The sequence below is a fragment of the Vipera berus genome (genome assembly GCF_964194415.1).
Source record: "Vipera berus genome assembly, chromosome: Z".
NCBI lineage: Eukaryota > Metazoa > Chordata > Lepidosauria > Squamata > Viperidae > Vipera > Vipera berus.
In genome coordinates, this window is record NC_138205.1 from 39,216,785 (window position 1) to 39,233,753 (window position 16,969).

General features: G+C 38.8%; 1 protein-coding gene across 1 annotated transcript in view; it reads right to left on the reverse strand.

Annotated features, from left to right (window-relative positions):
- Positions 1–11,851, reverse strand: part of LOC308678954 (trafficking kinesin-binding protein 1-like) — a gene marked incomplete at its 3' end in the record, with an annotated part of 34,799 nt that extends 22,948 nt beyond the window's left edge. The window contains exons 1-4 of the mRNA XM_081346185.1: positions 11,618–11,851; positions 3,011–3,087; positions 2,555–2,671; positions 1,344–1,444 (exon numbers count right to left, since the gene is read on the reverse strand). Of these exons, the coding sequence (XP_081202311.1) occupies positions 1,344–1,444; positions 2,555–2,671; positions 3,011–3,087; positions 11,618–11,756 (434 nt within the window). The 5' untranslated portion in view covers positions 11,757–11,851. The remainder of the gene's footprint in view (positions 1–1,343; positions 1,445–2,554; positions 2,672–3,010; positions 3,088–11,617) is intronic.
- Between the last annotated feature and the right edge of the window lie 5,118 nt (positions 11,852–16,969).

Genomic DNA, 16,969 nt, shown 5'->3' on the forward strand with positions numbered 1-16,969 from the left:
TAGCATAATGTTTAGGTCCATACATCTTGACAAACCAGTGATCAAAATGTGGTCACTAAATGAGGCGGTTATTAAACATAACATGAGCAGAATCCAATTTTACAATCATTTTTTATTGTGGTCATTAAGCAAATCATGTGGCCATTAAAACTAGATCCAGCTTCCCCCACTGGCTTGGCTTTGCAGAAGCCGATTGTGAAGGTCACAAGCATGTGACTACAAGACCCTGCAACTGTCAAAGTAAGAACCGATTGCCAAGCACCCAAATTGCAATCATGTGACAAAGTGATCCTCGCTTTGACAGGACATACTTTTTTCTGAGGCCGCTGTAACTTCAAATCGTCATTAAATGGACACAAGCGAAGGATTATCTATAATCACATTACAGCTGAGTGAGAGGTTTGCAGTGTTGACAGGTTCAGCCTCAGACAGATACAACAGCCTCTTAATCCCCAGACAGGATGAGAGAAAGGAGGGGGGGGACAGAGGTGGGAAGCGATGCTTGGACAAATCTTTTCTGTCCTCTTTCCTCCAGCTGAAACCGCCATGCAAAATGCATGTTTACATTCTGACACTGACATTGCAATTGGGCAATATTTAATTTCAGTAACAGTTAACTGTTGCGGTCCAAGGGACCCAATCAGAAGTGTGTGTGTGTGTGTGTGTGTGTGTGTGTGTGTGTGTGTGTGTGTGTGTGGAGGGGGAGGATGAGAAATATTTGACTGGACAATTTCCTTCATTTGCAGCCAACTAGCAGAAAATAATTGTTGAGGTCAATGTACACCTGAAGTGAACACATGGATGAAAGCTGCCTTGTGCATTGTGAAACACACAAATCATTCCAGTAATACAGGTTTCCACTCAAAGCATTCCAATAATACAGCAGACGTGTCCGAAACTGTGAGCAATTAAGTTCTACTTTCGCTCTGCTGTTATTTACAATTAGAAATACTTATGTTCTTAGTTGTAGCTTTGCTTTTATATTGCTGTAACCTTTTTAATCTAATACTGCTTTTAATTAGTTAGCTTATTCTGTTTTGTGGTACATTATATGTTATGATTTATGGTTACAACAATAAACCTAGTATTAAGACAAGTATTTTTATTTCTTTGTACTTGATGTGGCATTTTTTGCCACTCTCTCCATGGTTACATGCAGAAAAAATATAACTCACTTCATTTCAAATATCACATTTAATCAAAATTTGATTATTTAATACGAACTGTGGTATCCTAAACTTTATGTCCCACCCACCCCTCCTCCCACCATTTCCCACTGATATTTCTCTGCAAGGGATATGTCTGAGAGAAGGGACACCTTACAGCCTTGCCTAAATACTCACGGGGTAGAAATGATAGAAGTTGGCTCACTGTCTTCAGTGCTGTTGGTAAACATGCGGAGAAGATCATCCCGCATTGATATTTCATGTCTCAGCTGAGCTACCTGGGTGAGAGAAGCACAAAAAGTTCAGATAAATATTTTTTATTTGTCTAACCACAGGAAAAATATATATTTTTTACCACAATTGGGACCAGAATTTGTTAAATGAATTGTCCCCAGTTTTACAATCTCTTTTTTTTGCCAGGGTTTAGCAAATCACTGCAATTAAGTGAATCATGAAGCTGTTAAATGAATCCAGTTTCGCCTGTTGGGAAGATGGCAAAGAGAGATCGATGGCCACAGGAGGCTGCAGTTGTTGCCAATGCATGCCAATTGCCAAGTGACCAAATTCTGATCATGTGACCATGGGGTTGCTGAGACAGTCTAAGTGCATGAGTCAGTTTTTTTCAGTGCTGTTCAGACTTTGAATGGTCGGTAAATGAATGGTTATAAATCAAGGACTATCTGTACTCTGGCACACTCGGGAATGTGTATCTTGCACTACTCCTAAACATGGCATACATTTACTTATTAAATCTATATTCCACCTTTTGTTCAGGAGCACAAACTGATGCAGCACATCCCTCCTCTTCCCATTTTTCCCACAACACCACAATACCTGCAAGGCACATTGGACTGAGAGAAGCATCCACAGATGAGGATGGATTGGATCTTCCCAGTGCCAGTCCAACACCACATAATCCTACCTTTCCCTAAGTGGAACAACTCAAATGTGGTGGAACTCCAATTTTAAGAATTTCTAGCCACACATTGGGTGAGCAGCAGGTTTGAAATGGCTAGTTTTGAACACTGGACTAGGGGCTTAGAAGACCCAAATTCAAATCCTCATTGACTATGAAACCAACCATGTGACTTTAGCCAGTTGCTTTCTCACTTTAAACCATATACAAGCTATTGTAAAAATAATTGGAGATAGGGAAGAATAGAGTGAGAAGTCAACAGGCTAGGAGAAACAGTGGAATGAGATATAAACAACAAGACAGAGAGCTATAAAACCTTAAACCATCATTCAGCTACTGTGGACATCTCAGAATCTGAATCAGCTCAAATAACTCCTGACTTGACTCTCCAAATGTCTTTTTTAAAAACAAACTCAAGATCTATCTTATTTATTTCTTCTCTGTATAAATGCAGAATAGACATCTTCCTTACCTCTTCTTTTGCTAGTTCTAGCTGTTCGTCCAAAAATTCATTGCGTTCAGACAAACTCCGATTTTGTTTGAGCAACGATTGCCCAATGCGGGCTGCTAACTCCAAATCATGTTCCTTCTGTGAGGACAAGGAAGACAGGAGAGCAGAGTTTCACCTGATAGGCTTCCATCTCATCACACATGCTACCTGCTTTGGTTTCTACCATTATCACTTTCTCAACAACTTTAGGTCTTTCAATGCTTACCACTCCTAAATTAGTTTCTTCTCCTCTTTGCGCCTTCCACATCCACCCTAAATCAAGACCCTCCTTGTGGAATTTTTCCTGCTCATGCCATAATTAACAGCCACAAGGATCAGGGTTAGGAAAGCCCAAAACCACAGTGAGCTTGGTAACCCTCTACCATGCTGCACAATGTTTTCACTTAAGATTCTGAAAGAACAATTGGTGAAGGATACCTCTTCCAGCAGGGTTGTGACCGCATCTATATCATGGTATGTTTTGGTGATCTTCTCAATTCGCTCAGAACACATTACTGTGGAGAAATAAAAAAAGGAGAACTGAACATGGTACACATCACGAGCACAGGCACTTTGGAATGTAGATTGAGAGCCAGCTCTGCATGTTTCACATGACTTAGAAATGGATGCCACGGTGAGCATGGGCAACCAGAGGAGCCCCATTTACTGAGAAGGAAATTGGAGAGTTTGCTTTGTAGACTTCTCTTGACCTCCCATGATGATATTGCAGTTATTTTTGCTTGGTAAGGGAGGTTGATGGGAAGTGACAACGTCTACACAAACCACTGGACTACAACCACATACCATTTTTATTTCCTAAGTAAATTTAAATTAGATTTTTAAAGGTGTTGGACAGTAGTACTCAGTTTCACAGTATGCAAGCTTTCTGTTTTATTTTTAAAGTTTTTTTTTTTAAAAAAATCAGAGTGTATCTTTAATGACACAAGTAGTTGCTTTAGTTCAGCAGGATTTCTGTCTATAAGCCCCATTTACTGAGAAGGAAATTGGAGAGTTTGCTTTGTAGACTTCTCTTGACCTCCCATGATGATATTGCAGTTATTTTTGCTTGGTAAGGGAGGTTGATGGGAAGTGACAACGTCTACACAAACCACTGGACTACAACCACATACCATTTTTATTTCCTAAGTAAATTTAAATTAGATTTTTAAAGGTGTTGGACAGTAGTACTCAGTTTCACAGTATGCAAGCTTTCTGTTTTATTTTTAAAGTTGTTTTTTTTTTAAAAAAAACCAGAGTGTATCTTTAATGACACAAGTAGTTGCTTTAGTTCAGCAGGATTTCTGTCTATAAGTAAGGAACAATAAAGGAAACTGCTTAGAAATATACATGTATTACTCAGTTTTTGGAGCCTGACCGAAGCAAATTTCAAATTGTAATAAGAAAATTTGAATTCATCTGTACTGTATATAGTAAATTAATCAATTGGAACGTCAGTAAGCTCTTAGCACATTTCATATCTATATCATAATAGGTAAATATTTGTTAAAAACAATTAAAGAAAACAAAAAAATAGCAATTTTTAGAATGCTAAATTTACTTCTCAGTGGAGTTCAGTATTTTTTTTCCTAAACTGAGGTGCACAAAGTATAGGGTTCAACAAGAAACTAAGGAGAAAAAAATCCATAACAATTTTCTATCACTACACCTTTGTCCCTTGATCATTTTAATTAACGGGTTCCAACCTCTGAAAAAGTGTAAAAAAGTTTGTTTTAGTTCTGTGGTTGCATGGAACAATCGTACTTTGGTCAATTCACATGTTAAGTCCTAATGGTTCACTATGCTACATAAGCCCAGCCACTGTCATTTGTAAACCATAAACTATGGCTTAGTGTGCTATGTGAACATAGTCAATTATGTTCATTGGAAAAAATACAATAGATGCAATGCTAAACTCAGAATGATTCACACTAAATGGATTGTTTAGATTTTGCAGATGAGACATTCTGAAGGTCTTTTACATAACTTGCAATATTGTGTTTGCATCTCTGCAGTGCCATCTACGTAGAATGCTAATTCAGTTCAACTGTTATTACTTGGCATTCAATACTATATTTATATTATAAATACTATAAAATTGGTATCCAGGATTATATTTCCAGTCACAATACAATATTTTAACAGATTTAAATATTTAAAAAATAATCCAAGGTATTTCTAGTCCCAGATTTAAAAATGTTTACTGTGGGAGTAACTGATCTATTAAATAATTTCTTGACAAACATAAATTTTGCTTTAACCTGCTGAACAAGCATATCTGCCCAGGCAAAAGACACCTTGCCTCAAGCTGGAAAAGAAAGAATGGAAAAAACATAAACAAAATAAGATAGGTTTGAAAAACACACTTGGGGGAAGGCACAGAAAGCCAGGCCTTTTTTGTAAAAGAAAAAGGTGCCGGAACTCATACATGTCATACAACCCGCCTTGCCTACCCTACAAGGTTCCATCCAAAAAAGGTGCCGGAATTCCGTTCTGGGCATTCTATGAGAAAAAAACCTCTGCAGAAAGCTATGCCATGTCATCTCTGTCCCATTTATCCTCCAAGGACAATTGTCAGACTCAATTAAATGCTCATAAATTATCTCCCTCCCTCCCACCTCCAGCAGGGCATTCAAAGCTCCTTAACTCAGGAATAGATTTGTAGGAGAAACTGGGGTAATTTAATGAGGTGTAGGTATAATTCAACTAATATTTCAACATTATCAAAGGCAATAGGCACCTCCCCGGTGGTTTCTAAAACGCTGAAGGAGCCTCATATCTGTATTACAAATGTGCAAAATCAAGCCAATTTTTAATAATATTCAGCTTATTAGCAAGTTGAAATCTCAACACAAATTCTCATAAAATAGGTCCTTGGAAAGGTGTTACAAATAGAGATACATAGATATACACACAGAGAGATGTACATTTTAGTCACTTTTATTGGTTTCATACATGAACTTTATTTAGAAGCTAGAAATACTGGGAAGCTTTTATGCATTTATACTAAGCCACAGTGACAATTTGATGCATGAATCCATCCCAAGAAAGAATTTTTTGGGCTACAATCTACAATTTGAAAACATGGTTTGCAAATCCTGACTCCCTGTAAAACAGCTTATTACTATAGTTCTGAGTCAAAATACTGTTAAGGCTTTTACATTCTCCATATTTCTAACAGATATTGGCAGAAGAAAGAGAAAGCAAATCAAGAATTGGCAGAAGAAGCCATGGTTATTTTGTTCATTTGCAAATCAGACTTTTGGTCCATCTTGTTCACTATTAATGGGATAGGTTGGCATCATTTCTCCAAACAGAAATCTTTCCTGGTAATACCTGAAGAAGCTATGGACTGAACATAAGCAATAATCTAATAATCTCTACTTTTCAGTTCATTTTAGCCTTTTTAAAAAAAGCAACAACATTGCCACTAGCCTGGGCTGAAAAGGTTTGTCTAATTCTTCAACGTGTTCAAGCAGAATTTTCTAAGAGTGTCCTATGGACCTTTCAAATGCTCAGTTCTGGCACTGATATTCTGGGGGAAAAAATGACCTGAAACTTCAGTTTTCACGTGGAATATCCTTCAATTCAGGAAATATCACAGAGCCAAGGCTCATGGGATTTACCTATTTAGCTATAACCTAAATAAGATCTCCCCTCCCCATGGCCAAATCCAGGGCTGGTTAATCGATTAGAAAGGATAGCTTATTACCTGTAGACATTAAATCTGCTTCTTAAAGGTAAATAAGCCCATTAGGGTACAGCACTGGATTACAGATAGGACAGGATGTAATCCTACCAGAACTTAATTTCCCTCTATTGCAGAGTCTAAACTGCTAGACACCTCCTGTGGAGACTCTTTCCCCATGAGAACTGCATGGGGGGTGGGTTGAGCAGCAGACCTTACTCACTGTAGCTCCTGTGCTCTGAACCCAGTCCCTGAGAGAGGGAGTTTCCTCCTTTCATTCTGCAAGGCAGTTAAAACTGTAGTATTCCACTGTTCATTCAGCTCAACTGTAGCCATTCATCTGGATGGTATTGCACTGATGTTCATATTTATTATTGTGTCCATTTTGCTTTGCTGTTTGCTACCTGGATGCCTACAGTAATTGATAGGAGCAGTTTATTAATATGGCAAAATAAAAATGTTCCTTATTTGATGAGCGGTAAGTGGATTAATAGATCAATAATGACATTCAATCTTATTATGCTGTTCCTGGAGGTGGGTGTTATGCAATGCAGAGCCAAGTCACAGTAAAGGGGTTATGATTTCCAATCCTAGAGAACATCCTGTCCTATCTGTCCACTTGCTATTCTAACAAGCCAGCTAATCCTTCTTCCCTTTCTGCTTGCATGCTGACTGGCACAATCTTGCTATACAGAGACATCATGACACTCCTCCAGCTTGTGTGTGTATGGACCTCCCCCTCGCTCCATAGGGGATCTATATGGCATGCCAGCATCCAAATGAACCATAATTGGAAATAATTAGAGCATGAAGGTTTTCCAGCAAAGTATGGATAAACAAAGCAGCTATGCAAGTCTTAAAGGCTTTCTTTGCCTGGCTATTCCATGGATAGCATCTGTCTAACATGAGAGCTCTCCTATTGTTCTCCTTGTCTCTGCCCCAGAATTTCAGATCAAGGGAGGCAGTTCAAATTTTTCTAATTCAGATAAGGCCACAAGTTCAGTCTGGAAATAAAAATGGTGGTGGTGGTGGAGATTGATTAAATCAATGTTTCTGTCTAAATGTCTTACAAATTAATAACTACTTTATAGGGAATGTTATTTTTCTATAGCATTGGGTAATTGAGACCAAGGATAAATAAGTACTATGGACGGGAATTGCACTGAATTCAGTGAAAATGCTACATCAATAGTCTATAAAAACAGGTTATAAGTATGCTTTTAATTCCTTGCTTTCCTGCTCCATTCTCATGGAAGAAAATAGTTTACATGCTGTTAATATAGGCTGCTCATTTTACATAGTTGCAGATCATGCTATTTCAATAACAAAATAAGCAGATAATTTATTATGGCCTTCCTTTATCTGGCCAAGTGTACGGACCAACCTCCCAGAATTCCTCAGCCAGTTTGAATATTGCTCAGAAATTTGGGAGTAGAAGTCCACAGGAAACCCAAGCTGTGGGAACTTTGATTTACTATATACCAACATTCCCCAAACAAGTATCCTTTCTGTTGGAAACTCTTAGAATTTCTAGCCAGCACGATAAAAATCACCACATATCAAGAGCGCTAGGTTGGGGAAGGCTGCTTTAAGTCATCCTTGGGATTACTGTTATATGGCAATAAAAGAGGCATGATCTCACAAATCAAGGAGCACCATTTTATTAAATGTTCCATACCTGGACAACATTGCCCTCTCAGTTTAGGGCGAAACGTATCTTTAGTTGAAACCTTAAGTCTGTAAAATGAAGTCACGTTTCAAGACAGAATTAGGCATTTAGAATTCCTTCTCAAAACTTCACCAAAAATGCAATACCCAGAAGTTGACAATTCAGGTAGTCCTCAATTTACAACAAGTCATTTTGTGGTTGTTCAAAATTACAACAGCACTGAAAAAAAGGACTTATGACTCTTTTTCACTGTTGTAGCATCCCTGTAATCATATGGTCAAAATTCAGACACTTGTCAAATGACTCACATTTATGAAGGTTGCAGTGGCCCGTGATCATGTGATCACCTTTTGCAACCTTCTGACAAGCAAAGTCAATGGGGAAACCAGATTCACTTAACAACTGTGGCAAGAAGAGTCATAAAATGAGGCAACAAATTCACTTCACCATTGTCTTGCTTAGCAATAAAAATTTTGGGCTCAATTGTGATCATAAGTTGAGGACAACCTATATTTCACCCCAAACATGTAACATGCAAATAGGCTGTAACAATATGTGAGAATCGCTTTGTGAAACAGAAGAGTCACAAACTAAGCAAAGGTCAGACAAGAGGCAGCTGAGCCCACAAAAGGAATGGTCCTATGGCAAACATCTCAGAAGGGAGCCTTTCCTGGACTATAATTTGAGGGGGAGAGATGTACTTTTATATTTTTTAAAGATTTTGTTAATGTGACCTTATAATAAAGAGTTGGAACTCCTAGGTGTGTTTCTTGTCTGGACTAGAAGGCCCAAAGATGGTAGGACAAACCAAACCAAGGCATCTTTAGTTCAAACTCATGGTGTCCCTGTATTTTATAGGAGAAAAGCTACTGAATCGTTCTCAAATGAGTTTATCATAACAATTCATGAACAGTTCACCGATACTTCAGAAGAATAAACTTTTAAAATTCTTTACTCTTAGATTACATTCATTGCAAATGAGATAAGGGCATCTGTCAGAAAGTACAAGAGGGCTGGTGATATAATTTTGCCAATCACTTTTTATAGTCAGTTAATCCAAATCTTAGCCTATTAAGCAGCATCAGGTTTCTTGGACACAAAGGTTTGGACCAAGAGATGGGACATTGACTTAAGATTTGGTGGACATTTCTGATTTGCCTTTCAAATGCATTCTTCTCCAGATGTGCTGATCTAAATTTCCCACACCTCCAACCACTAAGGCCATAGGCCATGTTACCAAAAATTATCTATAGGCATTATTAGGCCTTATGATACCTTGTTAGATATCCCCATGAAAAGTAAAATATTATAGTATTTTTGCATTCTTTACCATAGGAATAGCTAAAACAGCTCCCCACAAACAAAAGTAATCACTTTTAAAGCCATTCCAGTAACCTATGATTTAGACCAGATAACAAAAACATGATAAAAGAACATTGCAATAACCTGCTTAACAAGAAAGTACCTTGAGAGAAGCAACTAGGTGAGCAGCTATAATTTCCCTCTTTTATTCCATAGGTGATAGCAAAACAAAAAACAAAAAAAACACAATCCACATTGAAAAAGAAAAACTGCAGGCAGCCAATTTATATAATGCACATTGTTGATTCATTGCAAACATCACTGGGGTCACACATAAATCTCAACCTTAAAAATGGTGCAGACTGGAAGAAAATCTTCCACTTTACAATGCTTTGGTAAGGCCACACCTGGAATACTGCATCCAGTTTTGGTCACCACGATGTAAAAAAGATGTCAAGACTCTAGAAAGGGTACAGAGAAGAGCAACCAAGATGATTAGGGGGCTGGAGGCTAAAACATATAGGGAACGGTTGCTGGAATTGGGTATGTGTAGTTTAATGAAGAGAAGGGTGAGGGGTGACATGATAGCAGTGTTCTAATATCTCAGGGGCTGCCACAAAGAAGAGGGAGTCAAGCTATTCTCCAAAGCACCTGAAAGCAGGACAAGAAGCAACGGATGGAAACTAGTCAAGGAGAGAAGCAACCTAGAACTAAGGAGAAACCTCCTGACAGTTAGAACAATTAACCAGTGGAACAACCTGCCTCCAGAGGTGGTGAATGCTCCAACACTGGAGGTTTTTAAGAAGAGACTGGACAGCCATTTGCCTGAAATGGTATAGGGTTTCCTGCCTGAGCAGGGGGTTGGACTAGATGACCTCCAAGGTCCCTTCCAACTTTATTATATTATTATTATTATTATTATTATTGTTGTTGTTGTTGTTGTTGTTGTTGTTGTTGTTATTAAAATCCATTCAAATGTAAAGGAAAATGAAAAACGTGCTTCAACCTTGATTGCACTTATGTTAAAGAGGGAATTCTTGTACAAGACTAGCTTTTGCACATTTTAATGATTTCTGTGTTTCCATCTGCTCTCAAGTTAGATGAGCACATATGAACAAAAGTGACATTAGATCCTCCTCCCTTTCTAAAAGCAAGGTTTTTTGTCTAGGAAGAATTCCTCCAATAATTGCCAAGGAAGTTTACTGTATTTACTCAGCTCTTTCTCTAATATCTTTTCCAAATGAAATGATCAGAACTTGCCCTATGTTGTATTTGCTATCAGTAACATTGAAATGATATCCTTCTCACACACATGCCTACTAACCTAATTTTTAAGATGAGATTTGGTCTTGTTTCCAATATCATTATTTCCCATTTTATTTTGAAAGGTTAAAAAATGGTTTGAAAACAGGATTTTCATAGAATTTGAAACAGTCAAGAGATGGGAATCTGAGATTGTTTCTTCCCTGTACCTTTTAAAATAGGAAATATAAGATTCTGATATGGTAGCTTCAGAACAGATGGAAGGAAATCACTTTTCTAATTTTTTTAACTACAATTCCCACCATCTCTAACCAATCTTATGCAGGTTTGATTAAAGCAACAGAGTTGGGAGTTAGATTTTTCTACTAAACAGGTTGGGGTTTTTTTTAATCATGTCCATGGCAAACAAAAATAAAATATTAACATCTTGAAAGTAAGCTGATAGGGAAAGTAGCAATCTGCAGATCTGTACACATTGGGCAATCATCACAACTAGAAAGGCAAATCCAGAGAGAAACAAGCTGGCAATCTCCTATCAAGGAAGATAGGCGACAGACAGGCAGGTAGCTTCATCTAGATTTTGTTCTGTAACTGGGTTACTCCAAGAACAAACTGGGTTTTGTTTTAGCCACACATCTACCTTTTTTTCTGGACCATTCAGCATTTCACCAACAGGTCTGGACTTGCCCCAAGACTAAACATATAGTAGGAGGGGAATGATGGAAATTATAATCTGATACAGTTGAATAACTTTGCTGAAAGGGAAATTTCTAAAACAGTGTTTCAGACTGCAGCAATTTTAGGATGTATGGATGTCAATTCCCAGAATGCCCCAGACAGCAAACTGACTAGACTAGAGAATTGTGGAAGCTGCCATCTACAAAGTTAAATTTGCTTGCTGGAAATTCTGGGAGCTGAAGTCCACACAAAGTTACCGAGATTGAAAAACACCAGTCTAGAGTCTAAATCCACCTTCCAAGCACTGCACTTCGGCCAAAAGATGCAGTTAGAAAAACAAAAAGGCACAGATCGGCAGCAGCTTTTCCCTTCACAGGCAAAGGTCGTGAGAAGACTGAAGGTCCAGGTCAACAGAATCCCTCGCTCCGGTCCCCTTCCTCCTCCTTACCGTCCTCCAATTCCTGGGGTAGGAGTTCCTGGCTACCGCTCAGGTCGCTGTTCCCGCTGACTTCGTCGCAAGCGGCGGGGCTGATCCAGAATTCCATCCCGGGCAAGCCCAGAAAAGCCTCTGCCTCGGTAGGCAACATTAACTTTTCAGGTCCAAGGATTCGGTCCCTTGGATCGTTCACCTTGCGAAAGGAGGAACAGGCGAAGCCAAACAGACGCCCAACAGCTGCGTCAGAGAGATGCTCGTTTTGCCCGCCTCACTATCCTCCAGCACGCTAATTTGCATTGCAGGCTTTCCTTGTCCTACCAGCACCCTATATACATTTATAGAATCTGAGGTCCACCTGCTTGGGAAGAATCCATTTTCCGGGGTAAGACGGGGGAACGGAGGGAATGGGGTAAAAGTTGCTGAATATCTTGACCCCGCAATGGTCAAGAAAAAGAGAGGAAGAGTTGAAGATAAAAGGATTTTATAAGAAGATCGAAGGCTAGGATTGGGTAGTAGAGCTGAAATGGATATAGCAAAAGTGTTGTGGGTGAGGAAATAAACTAGCCTCCTCCTATTGTTATGTAGCACAATGGTCCATCCCAGCTCCGGGATTCTGCAGTATTTTTGAACGCGAGGTTGGGCTAGTGTGACTTCAGCCATTTCTTAAACGCTTTTTTCTTTCTTAAGGTTAAGCCTGACAAATTAACATTTCCTTAAAAAAAACAAAAATTGACTAGCATGGATCATTCGCAGAGTAGCTTGGGGGGAAATTGGGAAGTATGCTACTAAAAGCCAACAGTTAATTAACTCGCCTCTACGCCTCTAATGAAACGTGTAAAAAATTTCCCTTGGGTAAGTGTGGGTTGTTGTTTTTTAAGAAAACCAAGAAAATGCAACAACCTCATAATGTTTCTGTAACCCACAACGTCTAGCAGTTAAGACGTTCCGGGCAATATGAAAAATGTTTAAAGATAACTGCAAATAAATTAGATTTGGATTTTAACAATGGAATGCCGTTTTGATGAAAAAATATTTTATTAACAAAAGGCAACAGTGAGCCCAACCAATGTTTGCCATATACAGGACATGTCAGGTTTTGAGAGGGCTATAAATACGGTAATTGTGAGACACTGGTAAAATCTTTTGCACATACTGGACAAAGCATAATGTAAAGTGGCGGAGACTGAAAACCCTTATGTGGTGGTCTAAAAACCAATCCATTATGAACTTCAGATCAATTTAATCAAACTTACTCAGGGAACATCTTACTACAGATGTCTAACTTTAATTTAGATTTTACGATTTATTGTAGATTGCTGGTATACTAACATAATAAAACAAATAAATAATCAGAGTTTTGTTTCTCATTCTCCTGCCTTGAATATCCCATCCAAAGCCCACTCTTTCCAGCTTTGGTTTCTTCTTCCACAATTAGGCTGCTTTTGGGTAAGACTCTCAGCAGGATACTCTGAAAGATATAAGACTGATTATAATTCAGAGATGTATTGTTGTGAGCTGGCTTTAGAAGTAATAAGGAAAGTTCTGTCTAGCAGTTCGAAAGCACGTAAAAATGCAAGTAGAAAAATAGGGACCACTACGGTGGGAAGGTAACAGCGTTCCGTGCGCCTTTGGCGTCTAGTCATGCCAGCCACATGACCACGGAGACGTCCTCAGACAAGCGCTGGCTCTTCGGCTTTGAAACGGAGATGAGCACTGGCCCCTAGAGTCGGAAATGACTAGCACGCATGTGCGGGGAAACCTTTACCTTTTACCTATGTTATTATAAGTAAGGACTTTTATTAATTTTTACTTTAATGCAGTAATCACCAGGCTCAAATTGTTCTTTTTTTGGACACCTTATGTGAAGGCCTAGCTTCCTGGAGAAATATAATGCTGGAAGAGTGGAAGGAAAGAGACTGACCAGCAGCAAGGTGGATGGAGTCAGTTACAGTGGTGCTGGGATACAACATGGGAAGACCTGAAGGTAGGGTCAGATAATTATGGAAAAGATGGCTAGAGGTAGCATCTGTTATTAAGAGCTCCCTTTAAAGTCTCATTTTAACTTTTAACTAGCTCTTTTGCTTTTACTTAACCCCATTTCATTTTTTTAATTTCTTTTGTTCTTTTTCTGTTGGACAACAGTATTTTTACTATTTTTATTGGAAACTGGTATTTTTATTATCTCTGCAACGGCAAAAACAAAATACTCACATTCTGCTTCCCAGACTTCACTCAAGCCTACTAAACTGCTTAAAGTTGACAGACATCTAAAAAGTAAACACCACTTGACAGCAAGTAACCAAACCTCTCCTACTTTTTCTGATAGCCTCTGAAACAAATATGATCCTCTGGAATGGGATCTACAAGCTCCCAACTTTAGCACTCCTGGAGCACGGGGGAACTGCCAGAAGACTAGAAAAGTGCTTATGTGATTCTAATCTTTTAAAAGGAAAAAAGTAGATCCAGGAAACTACAGACCAATCAGCTTGACATTATTACCTGGGAAAATCCTGGGTAAGATAACCAAACAACGGATTTATGACCACCTAGAAATGAACAAGGTGATTACTAGAAGCCAGCATAAGTTTATTAAAAACAGGCCATGTCAAACAAGCTTTATTACCTTTGATAAAGTGATTAAACCAGTGGGCCAAGAAAATTCTGTGGATATAGTATACTTAGATTTCATTGAGGCATTTGATAAAGTAGAGCTTACTTCTTATAAGATACAACAATGTGGGATAGATAGTACCACCACCAGATGGATTTGCAGTTGTCTGACCAAATGCACTGAATGTGTGGTCCTCAATGAAACTACCTCTACATGGGAGGAAGCATGCAGTGACACACCTCAAAGTTCTGACCTGGGCCCAGTACTCTTTCTATGTCTTCATAAATGATCTAGATCAATACATAGAAGGGGAACACATCAAATTTGCAATGACACCGACCTGGGGTGGGGAGGATAGCTAACATTTTAGATGATAGACTCAAGATTTAGAAGGACTTGAATATTGGGCCCTATCCAAAAGATGCAGTTCAGTAGTGAGAAAACTAAGGTTCTGCACTTAGACAGGAAAAACCAGGTGCATAGGTGCAGAATAGCCTGTACCTGGCTCAATAGTAGTGCCTGTGAGAAAGATCCAGATGTCTTGGGGAACCACTGCTTATGAAACAACAGTGCGCTGGGACATTACACGTCCTCTTCACGACCCGTTTTCCTTGTTACCTTCTGGGAGGAGGCTTCGTGATATCTGTAGCAGAACATCCAGATTCAGCCATAGTTTCATTCCATACGGCATTAACCTTGTGAACTCTCAGTCTTCCTCCTTCTGTTATATATTCAAGATGGACAGTATTTAATATTTATTTGTTATGTATATGTAGGGGTGTGGGTCTATACATATGTGTATATAGTATGGTTAGATGTGTGTCATGTATGTGTTCTACTTTGAGAGCGGGCAACTAAATTTCATTTTTGATGTGTGACGTTGTGCCCACAGTAAAAAAATGACAGCAAAGGTTATCTTATCTTATATCTTGGGCTACATCAATAGAGGGATGACATCAAGATCACAAGAAGTAATCAACTGCACTAATGAGGCCACATTTGGAATGCTGCATACAGTTCTGGTCACCACAATACAAAAAATATACTGAGGCTCTAAAAAGAGTGCATCAAAAAGCAACAAGAGACTGGAGACTAAATTGTACAGTGATTAACTAAGAGAACTATGTATGTTTAGCCTAACAAAGGAAGACACGGTAGCAGTCTTCCAATACTTGAGGGACTGCCACAGGAAAAAGCCATTGATTTACTCTCCGTAACATCTAAGAGCAGGGCAAGAAGTAGTAGGTGAAGGTCTTCAGGGAGAGATCCAACCTCAAAATAAAAAGGAATTTTCTGATAGTGAGAACAGTTAATCAGTGGAATAGCTTGCCTCCTGGAGTTGTGAGTGCTCCATTGCTGGAGGTTTTCAAGAAAAGATAGAACAACCATTTGGTCCGGAATGGTGTAAGAACTCCTACTTTTGGCAGAGGGTTGGACTAATTGATCTCCAAGATCCCTTCCAGCCATACGATTCTATATCTTTCTGCCTCAATCTCTGAGGAACCTTGCTCTTCTCAGATTGTCCAGCTGCTACAAGGCTTATGCAACAAGGGAATCCCAACTGCCCAATAATGCCTACTTTGAGATGCCATCTGCAGGTTCTTCCTTTTTTTTCAACATGTAATATGGACATGGAAAAGAACAACAAAGAGTATGAGAAGTTTCCATTTTACTCCCCCCATTCCCTGATTACTGCTAAGCTTGTAAGCCGCCCTGAGTCTTCGGAGAAGGGCGGGATATAAATGGAATTAAAATAAAAAAATTAAATAAATTAAAAAATCATAAGATACAGAAAATGTAATAACAGAAATAAAATAGAATTCAATTATCAAGAGGAAGTAAGACACATTCCAAATCTTGGTGAATTACTCATCAAGGATGGTCTTGGCGTAGGACAGGGTTATAAGGAGGAGATCACGCTTAGCTCAATGTTTCTAATAATAGATTTAACTCCCAAATCACCAGCAAGGGTTAGCGTTCATGAAGTAGTTCAAAATTGGCTAAGGAGAGAAGCTGAAGCAAGACAATCATCCTACTACTCATCTAAAAGTAAGCTATACCTCCTGGACTTTGATGTTAATCTGAGTTGCCAAACTGCAAACACCCAAATTGCTGCTCATTTCAAAATCTACTAGAGCTTATAAACAGCAAGGCAGAGATGAAGGTAGACAAATTTCAAAGCAGTGTGATTTTTTTTTGACAATAAAGGAATTTTGGATAACATCAGTCCCATTCAAAGACTGAAAAACCCATATCCTTCAATTCAAAATTCCAATTCCTTCCCAATCGTCTCTACTAATATTACATTACTTAGTTCTATCCAGTTACTGACTTTAAATATTGCTGGCTCAAAAAATATGGTAATGAATGGGGACCTGATGGAGTTCTTGTCTAATTTTGACCTCATAGCACTCTAAGAGACATGATTGACCACAAATAAGGTAAAGATTCAATTACTAGGCTTTAGATCCTGTTCTAATGCTCCAAGGAAATAGACTAAAGGCAAGGATGACAGACTACAATTGCCATGGCAGGGTTGGTTTGGCAAGGAAAGGAATTGGTCTTTGGAGATGACTTTCCCCCATATTTAGCTGTAAAATTTCATATAAATTCTCTGAAATAGTTCTATTGAACATCCATCTACCACCACGCGTATCTTCCCACTTTCTCCTAATATCACCCAAAGCTACTCCCAGGGTTGGTACCTTTTTAGAAGCTTTTGTATGCCTGTGTGCTGTCCCTGAGGATTATCT